The 15,066-nt window shown below is 37.1% G+C and overlaps 1 protein-coding gene across 7 annotated transcripts in view; it reads left to right on the top strand.

Annotated features, from left to right (window-relative positions):
* The window catches only part of KIF6 (kinesin family member 6), a 159,846-nt gene that overhangs the window by 88,645 nt on the left and 56,135 nt on the right, over positions 1 to 15,066 (top strand). For all 7 annotated transcript variants that reach the window (XR_013181445.1, XM_077175810.1, XM_077175809.1 and 4 more), the window contains 2 exons: positions 6,258 to 6,360; positions 13,204 to 13,259. Coding sequence is in view for 6 of the 7 variants with exons in the window: in XM_077175810.1 (XP_077031925.1) it covers positions 6,258 to 6,360; positions 13,204 to 13,259 (159 nt within the window). In the remaining variant the exon portion in view is untranslated. The remainder of the gene's footprint in view (positions 1 to 6,257; positions 6,361 to 13,203; positions 13,260 to 15,066) is intronic.

The raw sequence follows: 15,066 nt of genomic DNA, 5'->3' as shown, positions 1-15,066 counted from the left end.
TATAGCTCTAAGATCAACCTGATATTCAACCAGATTCACCACATTTCAGTAAACCACGTTTCTTTCATTAGACATTAAAGGTCAGGTGGCTTTTGTTGCAAAAGTAGAGGAGTTAAAAACATACCTGCACTGCCACTTGAGATTTCTTAAAATAATGAAACTGAAGACATTCAACGTGATTAAATTCAGCTATCATGTCCCATTTAAAGTTTTGTTGTTGTTCTATGGTCTTAGACAATCTTAAAATAGTCAATTTCATCTTCTTTAAAATTAAGGTTATACTTCATTTAACCCTGGGTTTTGAAATACAGTTCAATATTTTCCTTACTACTCCTGCAGAAGAATATTAATTAATGTAGTAATCTACTCCTTATGTGATTCTTGTAATTAGTTAGTTGCTGCATTCTTTGGAAGCATTTCAGTTGAACTTTATAAAAATTGACTTTTATGGAGTTGACACTATATGAAATATCTAGGGTTTTTCTGTTTTATTTCAATAATCTTAAAGTAATCCCATTCTTAGTTATATTAATTGCATTAGAAATAGTGTTTTTCCTTGATTTGTGTCCTTCATGCTTCTATGCAAGATTGTTCTTTGCTGTTCATAATTTTCAGGGTTTCAACAAATTGTTCATTTTGCCCTCTTCCTCCCCTCTAAATAAACAAAGAAACTCCAGAGCCAGAGAAATTAATTTATGCTCGTTTTACTTTTATTTAGTTCGTTGCATCTGAATATTTTGGTTTTCCTTCAAAGCTTTTAACTTCCCCAGAAAAATTAACACTGCAGGAGTTCTGTGAGCAACCTTGTTTTATGTCTTTCTCATTTTTGAATTGTAGTTTAGTGAAGATAGCTATATGTAATACACACGTTTTTCATGAGAAATTTAGCTGAGCATTGCTAAATGCTCAGCATAGTGGGGAAGTATTTGTTGTATATCCTTTTGCCATCTGCTTGCCTATTTATAAGTATTTATTCTTTATTGACTCAATGTTGCAAGCTCGGTTACATCTTTTTCCATTCTGAACAGATGGCTATGACATCTTGATGGATCCTGGTAAAGATGTAATGAATTGTGCTTACATTACCTCTAATACCTTAGTTCTATAGCAAAGATTTACCAAATCATTTGTCTTTAGTTTCCTTTGAAAGTTTTTGCAGTTCCTTTGTTCCTATTTGATAATATGTGGAAATACATAGTAGCCCAAACAGGCTGACAGTCCTCGTAAGCATGAAGACTCACAATTCATGCTAGTTGGTATCCTGAAATTCTTCAGACTACCCTCACTTGAATGAGACTTTTCCTTGAGCCAAGAGGACTCTTTGCTTCTATTGATTTCAGTGGAAGGGTTGATAACTCTTGACTAACAGACCACTTAGTAACAATGGATAGAAAATAGAATGAGAAAGTCTTTTACTCTGAAAATGAAGTTTCTGCAAAACAGATACATGGGCAGATATGTGGACAGATGCGTTTCTCATCAGAATACATTGTCTGAACAGTTATTCCCAAGAGTTTGCTTTTGTCAACAGTCTTAATGTTCCTCCCTCAGAACAGATCAACTTGCAATCTTAATACTTCTCTTCTGGAGAGTTGTTTCCAATTTTTTTGTGGGTTAAACCAGCAGCCTCTGGCATGAGGGTTGCTGAAACCTCCTCAGAGCCTTCATACCAGGACCAAAATCTGGTTACAGGGTGGTATTGTGAGGAGACACTGTGGTTCTGCTTTCAGACAGAGATGATGTCAATTTTATGCTATTGTTTGACAGAGTTTCCCAGACCTAACTGAAGAGCAATGTAAATTTTTCCTGTAGGTTTCATGCATTAAACTTTATGAACATCATCTCGCTCTGAGGAATAACCCTTTTACAACAAACCAAAAAACAGAAGGTGGCCAGACTCAAGACTGGAAATGCCTTTTCCAGATTGAGCAGTCTTGAAATTTGTATGGGAAGAAAAAAAAAGAAAAACCCACTAAAATAAGTACTTTAAAAATATCTGATATTTATAAATTTTGATCACTAATACATGCTGCACTAGGATCTGTTGGTGTTAGATGCATTTAAAAATCAGTATGGTCATGTAAATAGAAAACTGTTTGATCACTTTTAAAAACAAAATAAGGCCTATGTTTATCCCCTTGCATGCTCCTACCTACTCAGTCTAGTCCTTGAATAATTCCAGTTCATACTATTTAATTTAAAAATAGCATTAATCCAAATAATTTCTTTGTTGGCAGTTGAAGACCCAGCGCCACAACAGGGCACCACACACCTACCCTACATATTCCTTTAAAATTAAAATTTCTTTAAAATTAACATTTGGTGTTTAGGATGGCTGTAAATAGCATGTTGTATGAAACAGCACAGAACAAATGCTTAAAATCTCTAAATTAGTTAGTGATAGAATAGCATGCACAATGTCTGCCAGGGTCTTGACTGATATGCAGGCTTCTACCTCCTATAGACATACAACTGAGTCCTTGAATCCCTTTTGTCTTTTCTCACCTTAAAAAGCAATCAACAGCATTCAAAAGCCTCATTATGTTTTTGCTAACTGTATTTTGAATAATTACTGGTTTTGAGAGTTTAGCCCATTATCAATACCACAGGAACCTTTCTATTTCTTGGTCATGTCAGATCTTGTTCTAGTTCAGAGCTTGGGAGACATCACTGCCACCCTGCTGACTTAGGCAAATTCAGTGGGACAGATGTAATTTGCACATTTCAACAGAGGAGCTTATTGAACCACATTTTTTTGCTTAATATGAAAGTTGAGAGAGCTCACTGGGTCAGAGAACAGACTGAAATCAGACCTTCAATGACAACATTCCTAAACACACAAATTCATGATGTGGATTGAACCTGAATTTTACCAAAAATTGCAGCTATGTGAATTTGCTATAAATGATGATGGGTTTGCTGCAAATTTTTCATTGTGTGAGTTGAGCATATTTGTGTTTTAGTATTCAAGCCAAGTTACACAATCTAACAGGAAAGGTATCATTAAAATTAGGTTGATACAAACTTTATCTCTTATCATTTTTTTATGCAATTCTGTCAACTGGGGTTTCATGAATGCGATTGAAAGAAAATTTTATGCTTTTTCCAATTATGTGAATTATTTTTATGGTAATGACTATTCCAGGTCTCATTGTAATGACTTGATGACATGTGTTTCCTGGTTCTCATCCTGCATGATATGATAGTTCTTCCTTAGATAAGAATTTTCAAATATTTACTTTGTAACATTGTGCCATGGTAATTAAGGAGAGGAGGATTTTTTTGGCTCTTTGAGTGAAATAAATTGTTTTCTCTAGAAGTTTTAGCTGAACTATTCCACCATCCTGCTAAAACTTTGTCCTTATCATTGGTTTATTCTCTTAATTCTGTTTTTGTTTATATAATATAGGCATTGTTGTAGATAGATTTCAATTTCAAAGCTAGAGAAGAACAAATCCAATAACACCTTGTTTAAAATAACATAGAGCTTATTTGTTAGAATTAAGCTCAGGAAAAACAGGATGCCAAATAATGTTAATATACCATGGCACTTGGAGATCATTTGAAAGAAGGTGAGCCTATTTTATGAAATTACAGATTATTTAAGGAAATGTAAACATCATGATTGAAGATACCACATCAACCATGGAAAAGAAATAAGCTTCACTACTGAGCAGAATGAAAACACAACTACTCCATCAAGCTTTCAATGTCTCTTGTAGTTTTTTTACTGTTATTAATATAATTGTCTTCCCTTATTTTCTCCATAAATGTCACTGCCATTACCCATAGGCTGCAACATTTTTCTGTAACTGATGTATGCTCATATTATACTGAAATACAATTTCAATAGTCCTAAGTTTCATTCCATTTATACTATTTCCAGAATGGGTTTGTTTACTACTTCATATGTTTCTGTATTTTCTTAAAATGAACAGTGTAAACCAGAAAATTTCCCCTTCCAAAGTGTTCTGGGGATCTATTTTTGTGTGCTTTGTTTGGCTGTACAAATCTGATGCCTTTTCAAGCTAGTGCTGGAAAATTATTATCAGGTTACCTTTAATTTTGGTTGATGCATTTCTGCCAGGCAGTAGCAATAATCACTGTAATAGTTTTGTTTTCCAAACTTACTTTACTGTTTTTATTTATACTGTCAAAGGCAGCACATGGCCAGAAGAGTTAAATACTTTACATTGCAGTGTTATGTATGAGTAAGGGCATGTCATTGTTTATCTTAGGCTTGATCATGATTTTTTTCCAGGCTTTCTGCACTTAGTACAAGCTTTTTCTGCAACAAAAGCAATTCTAGGGGGTCAATTCAGGCTGCATGTTAAAATTAGTGCTAGAGATGGGATGAATGTACTATAAAATTCTGCTCACAAAGCTGCCTGTTTTTCTACAAGGCAAGCATGAAACATGAACATTACACTCTCAGGTCATCACCTCAGAAAAAAAATATTTTCATGAATTCTCTTGCTCTTTTGGATCACACAGCAGTAAATAGTGTACTCTATCTTTCCTTGATTTTCATATACAGAAAGGGTGGAGCATTTCTGCAGGCTTTGCCATTCAGACATTCCCGGTGGTTCTATTTTCAACTCAAAATTTTTGAATTAGTAACAGATGGCCTGATTCTCTTGACAGAAAAGGGTAAAATTTTCTCTGTATTTTAAAGAAATCTTTTTACACTTTTACTGATCCCTGAGTCCTAGTTTTTGCTACCAGCCTTCTGTATAAAAAGTATCTTATATCACAGAAATCTTGCTGCAGTCAGTGGGAACTTATCCTGATATACTATGATGAGGTGCACCAGAATATATTTGGAATTACTTTAAAATGCAGCTTATGGATCAGTAAGGGGTAACACGCCAGTATTGCACATCCCAGCCTGTTTAGGCATGTTTTGCTTATTTCTTGCCTCAGCTTCACTGATGTAAATGAGTATAGGACTTGGTGATGCTGACCCCAAAAACAAGGTATTTCATGTCCATGAAATAAGAAAAATGTGTTAAAGAAAGCAGAAGAAACTGCAGAAACCTGGAGAAGGAGAAAAACCTTACACCAAAATTACAAAGCAGGTAGCCTGGAGAAGAACTGGCATATGCACATATGTTACTGATAATGCTGGTCTATTGGCATTAAACATAGAGAAAACTCTTGCACAGCAGAAATCCTAGGGAGTTTTACAGCTCTTGTTCAAAATGGATTTGGGGGTCTCGGATAGCTGTGAGGGAGGAAGGCACACTTCTGGGTAGGACAAAAGAAAGACTCGGGGAAAATCAAAAGAGAATCAAATTCCAATTTAAGGAATATAATTTTGGAGGTTTAAGTTGCAACCTGGAGGTTGAATTAAAGGTGGAGCTATCTTGCATTCTTCACAAAGTTTGCGTTAGAGTCCTCTTCCTTTCTGTTCCTGAACTGTCTTCATTCCCATAGTTTATTTAAGTGCAAGTCTCATCCTTTCTTCTTGCTAGTTTATTGACATATACGTACTGGTGATTAACACAGATGCTGGCATAAGCTCTCATTCTCCTTAAGCCTTTGAATGTTTTTGTTAATAATAATGCAGATATAATGTATCTTACTTGGATATATAGATCATCCAGCAGTAAGAACTGAAAATAATACAGACTGTAATATTTTTCTCTAATGATTTTAAAAGATTTGAATGCCAAATAAGTCTTGACACTGTTGTGCACAAAAGGAAACAAGCACCATGTTGCAGATGTAAAAAGGCACCAGCCATTTGTGTATGTAGAATTCTTGCTTTACCTAAAAGGGTATGGAAAAGTATTTGCTAATGCATTATTAAAGAAGCCTGATTTTTTTCTTCCAAGAATATTGAAAATATTCAAGGTATACTTAGGGCCCAATATGAAACAGATGGAAGAAATACAGAAACAAACTGCATTGTGCTGTTGTGAAAATACCTCTGGCACGCACTTAAGAATATTTCACATATTTTAAATTTTTGAAGTTCAATTTTACTTATGAACATTTAAAATTATCTTGAGGAATGATATACCTCAAGCATTGAGACTTTAGAGAAGTGATGTGAAATACAATTTTTCAGATAATAGAAATCTTTTGTCAAAAATGCTTTCCAATCAGTGGAAAATCAAACTTAGTCTTCTCTTTGCTTTAAGACCCCTGGCCTAACTTGCTGGGTTTATCTAAAAAAGGATTTAAATAAGTGCATAATCTCTATCTTTTGATGACTCTGAAGAAGTTCTCTTTTTTTTTTTACCTTGGCCCAGGAGGAAAGATGTCACTTGGATGTCAGGAAGCTTTTGAAATTTTCAAGCAGGACCATGCTGACAGTATAACCATTGAGGACAACAAACAGCTTCTGAAGCAGAGGTGGGTGTCATAGGAAAATACAGCTGGGGGAAGACATCTGAGGGTTCATTAGCAGTCTGAGCAGGAACATATAATTTTACACTAGACATCCCAGGTTTCTGCTGAGGACTTGTTACAGGCCCTTCACCTTTTCTTACTTAAGACATTTCATATTCAGAAGGCACTGAGTGGTGATAGAAGTCTGGATAGAAATGAAAATAGCATTAGGAATCTTAGTGCATATTCCTGCTGGTTTTATTCATCTTCACAACCATGTTGAAGCAACGTGGCAATGACATTCATGATCAAGAATTATCTAGGGGAAGTAAAATCCATGGGACTGAATCAATTACTCCAATTTCCATTGTCAAAAATGCTTTACTGACTTCAGCACTGAATTGGATAGTAAACTAGGAGATGCTTAACATTGCATGTCTGATGTCCCTAACCTGTTTGCCAAGTGATCTTAGCTTCTTTCTTCCAGTTTTGCATTCACAAACAGAAATAATACTTTTGTCCTCCACATTTGTTTTTAATGTTGGCAAAACACTTAATATGTCTGGTGAAAATAGTGATAATGGCAAAACATTGAAAACATGGGTTTTCATACAGATTTTAAACCTCACAAATTAAACCACCAACACTTGTCTATGTTGGTTGGATAACAGTACTGCTTCACTGTCAGCTTTTCAAGTGTTAACCCTCCTAGTACTGCAAAAGAAATGCATGGCTTTGAGATTGCAGATGCAAAAGCGAATCTCTCAATCTGTGTTTGTAACTTACATGTTTCCCCTAAGAGTTGCTTGAGGCTATTTTGCTTGTTTTCTTCTATTTGGTTCAGGGAAGTGTTTGTTTGATTGTAGGATATTGTCATTTGGTTTGGTTTTTGTGGAGTTTTTTTGTTCTGAGGTTTTCTCCTTCTCCAGGTTTCTTCTGCTTTCTTCTGTTTTCTTTAACACAATTTTCTACTTCACAGGCATGGAAATAGAAATTGGTTTTTTTTCAGGCACACCAAGTCTTATACTCATTTATTTCAGTAATATTGAAATGATCTCCACATCTTTGTGACTTACTCAAGTTCCTGCTATTTATCACTTTTCTGAACTGATTAACTTTTTATCTGGATCTATACCTCAGCCACAGGAAAGCAAATTGCTAAGATATTAGATGTATGTAAGTATTTATCCATGTAAACTGGATATCTAGCAATGCCTTTCTTCTGATCAATTTATCAGATCATGCCACAGCACTGCCTTATCACTGCATAAAAGATTACACTGCAGTCATTTCTGGTGTTGCTATTCAATAGAACACTTAATAGTTACAGCATGACCATGAGAATAATATGGTTCTGAGCCATGCTCTGCCCTTCCTCTAGTCAATAACAATTCTTCCATATTTTTCTGTATGTTATTACTATGAAGCAAACCAGTATTTCCTTCTGGTTTCAGAATATATAATAGAGATGAGCGGAATCTACTAAGTTCTATGACAGATTTGCTTTCTTTAAAGGACAAAAATTCATACTGATGCCTTGTGTAACCCCTCTCTAATAGGCATCAGCTGATTGCTGAAATCAGTGCTAATGTGAATTTTGATACTTTGAAACAGGCAGTTTCCCCTGCCATTTGCAGTCATTTTTAGCAAAGATGCTCAGCTCCAAGTTTACCGAGTTCATTAGAATGGATTTGTATGAAATCCAGTCTGTAATTTGGAATGCAGCCTCTCAACTACTAGTTACACAAAAGCTCTGTTACCCAGCCAGTGTTCAAATTGCACAGGAAGAGTGTGGACACCACATGTTTAAAGGTTACCATAGCTTCCCTTTATATGTAGGCTTCTCTTGTTAATAATTTTGTTTATAGTTGCATAACCACTTCTGTCATACCACAAACAGTGTTTGGTTCACAAATTACTTATTTTTAGCCATCTTATTTTTTTCCTTTGGGCATTTCGGGTAGATTCTCTTGGTTTGCTAATTATCATAGAGTCAAAGAATAGGCTGAGTTGGAAGGAATCTTTAACAGTCATCTAGTCAAATCCTGCTGCAATAAGCAGGGATATATTCAACTAGATCAGGTTGCTCAGAACAAAGTCAAGATTGACTTTGAATGTTTCCAGGGATGGGGCATCCACCACTTCTCTGGACAATCTGTTCCAGTGTTTTAGCTCTCTCATTGTAAAAGATTTCTCTCTTAGACCCAGTGTAAATCTAGCCTAAAGCACTACACCTTGTCCTATCACAACAGCCCCTGCTAAAACATTTGTCCTCATCTTTCTTATAATCTCCCTTTAAATATTGAAATGCTGTAGTATGGTCATCCTGGAGCCTTCTCTTCTCCAGGCTGAACAACTCCAGCTCTCTCAGTCTGTCTTCCTAAGAGAGGTGTTCCAGCCCTCTAATGATTTTTGGGGCCCTGCTCTGGACCCACTTCAAGGTCCCACTGCAGGTCTATGTCTTTCCTGTGCTCCAGAACTGGACACAGTGGTGTTGCATACATTGAGTGCTGGTAGCTTGGTGTGCAGCTGCACTTTGAGCTCTGGTTGGCAGGAGCCCTAGGCAAGAGGCCTTGAACTAGCGCTGACCCTTTGCATAACAAAGGACACAGGGACCTGGTGGTTCCAGCCAGGTGGACAGACACTTAGAGACACAGTAGTAGCCCTTGCTTCAGGATGAAGGGCAGAGACTTTCATGCTTTTAGACTGTGGGTAAAAAAATCCAGGGTTTTCTTTGTTCAGGGTCCCTCCTCAGAGGCACCAGCTTAAGCTGTTATCCTGCTGTTGCATCATAATTAAATTATTTTAAGGACCCAGACATCTGAGTCTCTGCTATGGGAAAATCAGGGTTTAGCCAGTAAGGAAATGTTGTCTAACTGTGTGTAGTAAGTGCAGGGAGTTAAGCAGTTCATTTGTTGGCTCACTCACTGCATAGGGGCTTTGGTCCTAGCTCAGGTGATGAGAGTGTAACTCGTTTTGGCTAAGGACAGGGTTAATTTTTTGTTGTAGCCATGAGGGGCAAGGCCTGGAGCCATGTGGGTGTAACCAAGACCCTATTGTTATTCAGTACCATGCTATGTCATGGCCAGGGGCAGAAGAAGAGGATAACCTAACTCTAACCCTCTTTCATTTCAGAAAAGAGCATTCCTTTTCCCATGGGGGAAGTGTGGCAGACAGAGTGGTGGGGTAACACAGGTCCCAATTGAAGGGAGCACTTTGGATGGCATGGCTGTGGTTGGATCAAGCTCCAAACTTTCTCTTTTGCACACTTTTGTTATGAATATTGTTGCTATTATTAATAATTTTCTTATTTCATTGCTGTTTCCAGTAAATTGTTCTTATCTCAAATGATAACCTTTGCCTTTCCTGCTTCCAATTGGACAGGGATCAAGTGGAAGTGTGTTTTATTTAGTGGGACTCCTAAATCAGAAAATGCCATTCCCAAACCATTCTGGCCCAATCCCTACACAGGCAGCATCACTATACTCTTCCTAGGTTATCCTGTGCTTCTACTGCCTGTGCATTTCCTGCTTGCTTTACTTTAGATTGATTTGCAGATCTCAACTCAGTCATGCTGGTCTCTTGCCTTCCTTGCTTGATTTCTTGCTCCTGGGGGTTTTGAGTTTTTGCACTTCATGGAAAACATTTTAAAAGACCTACTAGCTTTGTTCTATGCCTTTTTCCCTGAAGGCAGTTTTCCAGGGGATCTTATTGACTAACTCCCTGAAGAGCTGGAAGATAACTTTTCTCTTCCCCTGACCCATATCCCTCTGGACTGAGAACTCCACCAATGCATGACCACAGCAGCTCAGGCTGCCTCCAATCTTGATGTCTCCAATTAGCTCATTACTTTGTTGACCAACAGGCCCAGTATCACGTCCCTCTGGTAAGGCTGTCTATTCCCTTGCTTAAGATGTTATCCTCCATGCAGTCCAGGAGTCTCTTTGATTGCCTACTGCTTGCCATGCTACTTTTTCAGCAAATGCTGACTTTTTTGAAGTCTTCCAGGGGGGAAACGCCAGTAAGCACAATGCCTCCATCAGCTGAAGCATGAAGGCCTCATAAATAGGCTCCCCTTGATCAGGCATCCTGTAGTAGACGCCAACCACTCAGTTCCCTTTGTTGCCTCAGTCTCTGATTCCTACCATCAGCTATCAGCCTGCTCAGATAACTATTGTTCAGAGACAGCTCTTCACACTCAGTCTGCCTCTTGGTTTAGAGAGCACCCTTTCTCCTTACTTGTCCCTTCAGACAATCTGTACCCACTGGTAGGCACACTCAAGTTATGGGATTTGCCCTACCAAGTTTCAGTAAAGGCAACTGGGTCCCAGCTTTCTACCAGTCTGGTGACTTCCAGCTTCTTCTGTCTGTTGTCCATGCAGCATGCATTGGTAGAAAGGCACCTTAGCTGTTGGCCACTCCATCTTCTTAGAACACAACTTAATTCCTTTGAAGTATTTCCTTGGTGTTCCCCTGTTGGCTCCTACTGCCTCAGGAGCCCCTGGCTCATCTCAGTAAGACATCAAGTGTGCATTATATCATTCTTATAGTAATTGAATGGTGAACTGTCAGTGAGCCTTGAAAGCTTCACTGTGAAGGTCACAACTGTTGCCTGGGCTGTGAAATTATTCATAGAGATGTGACTATGCATAGCCATACCTATAAAAATATAGGTGTATTTTTTCTGTAACTACTGGTGTAAAAATGATCAAACACAGTCAACTAATTAAATACTGAAAAGCATTTGTTTTGTTAAATATGTATATATATATATAAGAAAAAATTTGTTTTTGAAGAAACCTTTTCACCTACTACTTCAGAGCTCTTCACAGGTGCAGTAGCTTATACTGTAACTCAGTAATGTCTCTGAATTTAAAAAGTGGGAAAACTGATATAGTGAAAGATAATTCAAGTGAAACAAAATTGAGTCAATTTGCCTTCAATTCAAGTTGCCTACGGGAAGTGCCTTTGTAAGCTAGAAAATGTGATCTTCTACAGCTTTACAGCCATTCTTTTTCATTTTTCTTCCATGCATTAATAACTGCTTCCTTGCTTAAAAGAAACTACCCTGTGTTGATACCTGGACAGAATCAGATTTCTGCAATTTGAACTTTCTATACCTGACTTCCAGAGAAGTTAATAATATCCTATTTCTTAATGCAATCATGTTCTCTTAGGATTGTTTCTCTGAAGAGGAGAAAAATGCACCCCATTTTCTGGTGAAATATTCTACCAAGAAATCTTTCCAGTTGTGCCACTCCAATGTCATGCATACTGCATAAAGCCTCTAAATCCCATCTTAGACAATATTTCCAGTAGTAAAATTCTACTGAGCTTATAGATGAGATGTAAATCTACTTTGCTTTTTGTTGTTCTCTATTGTTTTTATCCCATTTTCTTTGTTCCTAGCTTTCTGGTTTTTAGCTGGCTAACAGTTAACTTGTTTTTTCAGTACCTATGGGCAAGTTTCATGGAAAGGATGAGTTTCACTTGGGTCACTTGTTGTTGTAATTTCTAATAATTAAAAACAAGTGAATACTCATTTAATTCACTGAATGTCTCTTTCATTAGACAGCCTCTGAGTTTGTCTTAGCTTACATGATGAGTTAGAGATTTGTTTTCCAAGATGTTTATATTTTAATTACTGGCACTTGCATTCAAAGAGTGAAATCTTTGCCAAAAATGCTTTTTCCACTAAAATTAGTGGCTAAATTCGCTCTGGGGTTTCATTGTGGAGTATTTATCTTGTAGGCAATAGAAACCATGATTTGGCAATTTCAGCCTTTTCTGTTGAGTGGTTTCCATGTAAGATATACATGAAGTTTTTTCAGCTAAGAATATAATTGTTCAGTCATCCCTATGCATATCACCTTAATGCTAGATAATGTCACCCTTTTTTTTATTAAAGTATTGAAAATAGCTTTGTCCCATTCAATATTAGAGTCAAGTCTTGTGTATTTACCTGACTTATTTTGTTTGACAAGGATTCATAGTCACAGATGGAATCTGATGAAATATCATAAATTCATGCCAAATTTCAGTTTATGTTATTGTGCTGGTTTATAAACTATAGTGTTTGAACAACAGATGTGCAACCCTTTCAATTATTGGTAGTAACCTCTGAATAAAGGCTGGATAAATATCTGGCTTCAACTTTTCCAGATACATCTCTCTGTGAACAAGAATCAGAGTCAACAGCCAACATGAGATTTGTCTCAGGAATTAATAAGTAATAAATAATGGATGAAATTATTATGGAACCTGAGAGAAAGAAGGGGAGAGGTACTTCAGGGTTTCTTTCCTTTGATATTTATGCAATCCTTAATGCCTGCTTGGGGCTCTAAGTTAACCCCAGTAGAAAAAGCTTTTCTAATATCTAACAGAAGCTTCAATGGCTTCCACCTTTTTTGTGTAAGAAAGAGTAAGTGTCCAGAAACCCTCCAGCTTCAGCCATTTAGCCTTGTGGAATTCAGCCTTGAAAGCATATGTTTGTGAGCAGATACCCAAGTAGGAACTTGAAATTCTAACTTGTTCCAGTCTTATGAAGAAATGGACTAATTGAGAAGGGGAAACTTTTTCACATCCCACCTTTGTAGGGAGAAGCCATATTTGTTTACTCTGTTTTGATATTTTTTGAGTTGGACAGAAGTACAATTTGTGGATTTCTTCAGTTTCTTTGTCTAGACCAAGACTCTTCTAGATAGTTTCTCTTAGACCAGACAATCTGTCCTAACGGAAAATTGTTTCCAGTTAATTCTACTTACAAATGAAAAACTAGTACTGAGTAATTCTGTATTTTATTGTGATAAGCTTCTGGAACTATTTGTTCTTTAGAATAGTTCTGTATCATTATGTTTGCATTGACAGGTTTGATGAAGCTAAATGCCTTGGAGAGAAATTAAATGAAGTGAGAAATAAAATAAGTGAGTACATTTTAACTTCATTTTCCCTTTAGCTGATGAAATCATAGAATTCAAATATATGGGAGGAGATTCTAGTTTCTAAAAGAAAAAAGTCAATGCATTGCTAAGACTTCCAATAAGGTAAACTGTAAGCCAATGATAGCAGTAATAATTTTATGTACAAGTTTGATTATTTCAAATACTGCAATGTAAAAACCAGTTCCCTTCTTTATTTGCTAGTTTGAAATTTATCAAAAAAGAGAAGGTAAGGTATTAAGCATGGAATTTTAAATTTTATTTTGGAATAAAAGGATCCAAAACCATAATTTGAAAAATTCATATCTATGGATTAAGGATTGTATTAAGGATTAGCACTCTACACTTTGTACAGATTAATTAGTGAAATTTTGAGGAGTACCTCAGTTTGGTGGGGAGTTTCATCTTTTTTTCTTCTAAGACCCCAACAGTATATGATTGGTATCCAATTTCAGATTGTTCAATGTCAAAAACCACCCATAGATACAGTCAACCCCAAGGCAGGTCTTATTTGACCCTCTTAGCACCCTTTGATATGTTCCTAGATAATTTTGGAGTTCTGTCGATTCCAAATCACTCCAATTGACTCCAATCCTGGAGGCTGTCCAGGATTTGTCAGATGTTAAACAGTTTTGTTCTGTCCCTAAAGTTCTTGGAGATCAGGTCCATGTCCTCCATTTTGCACATTTGCACATTCAGGTGAGCCATGTCTCTTCAACCTTTCAGATGCAGAATGTGAGGGACCAGATTGAAAGGTAATCTGGCATCCAGGGCAAGTGGTGTAGATCTTGCTCTCATTTTCTATCTCCTCCTTCTTTGGGTGGCACCAAAATAGACATGGGCATTGAAGTCATTATCATCACTTCATGTCTTAGAATAGCAGTTGACTTCTGGGAAAGGACAAATATCTCACAACACAGCTGCCAAGTGCTTTGTACTTGCACCATAGCCATGATTATATTCTCTGTGGTCATGAATGATAATTATTGCCAGATTCCACTCCCAGTCACCTTTGGGTTCACCACAAATCCCTCAGAGATATTATGCAGTATATTTATATTATGTCAGGTATGCAGAAAGCCTCAGCCATGTTGGCAAAGTGTTTTTAAACCACAGCACAACTGATGTTTGGAATAGATCCAGAAGCAGACACATCAGGTGCTGAGCCTTCCTACAGGAGTTTTCTGAACCCTTGGTTATTTCTGTAAGACATGACACTAGAATTCACCTGTCTTCTTTCAGTAGGTTAATTTCCCTCTGTCAGGCTGGCCAAAACATAAATGTCAGTACAGAACCCGTGCATAGATATTCATAGATTGACCCATGCAAGAAGAATTTCCGTATCTACCTCACAACTATGGGTTTCTGCAGTGTCCATATAAACTCAACTCCTGCCAAGTAGGCATTTTACTGTGGCAAACTTGGAAAAGCAAGTTAAACATACCATGGAGGACTCTTTTCCCTCTGCTACCATCTTGAAGTCCACATTGTCCTGCATTCCTTCTGTCCCTTAGATTTGCTCATCTATATTACACCCAAAAAATTCCTTAGCCTAAATAAGGTGTAGCCAAAAGTCAGCCCTGACTGCCAAGCTTCTTTCTCTTATGGAAGTTGAAATTCATTTTAGAGCAGGAACAGTGAATACAGCCATAAGCAGCTACATACAAGCACATCTTTCTCAGTATCTGGGATTGCAACTGTGCTGCTTGAAGAGAGGAGCCTAGCAGACACCCTAAAGGCATTTTTCCTGAGGGAGAACAAATGTTTGGAGGGTGTGGTAGACATTAAAAGA

This window comes from Agelaius phoeniceus, chromosome 3 (genome assembly GCF_051311805.1).
Source record: "Agelaius phoeniceus isolate bAgePho1 chromosome 3, bAgePho1.hap1, whole genome shotgun sequence".
Classification (NCBI taxonomy): domain Eukaryota; kingdom Metazoa; phylum Chordata; class Aves; order Passeriformes; family Icteridae; genus Agelaius; species Agelaius phoeniceus.
The sequence above is the reverse complement of the archived record's forward strand: the minus strand, read 5'-3'. Positions and strand labels throughout refer to the sequence as shown.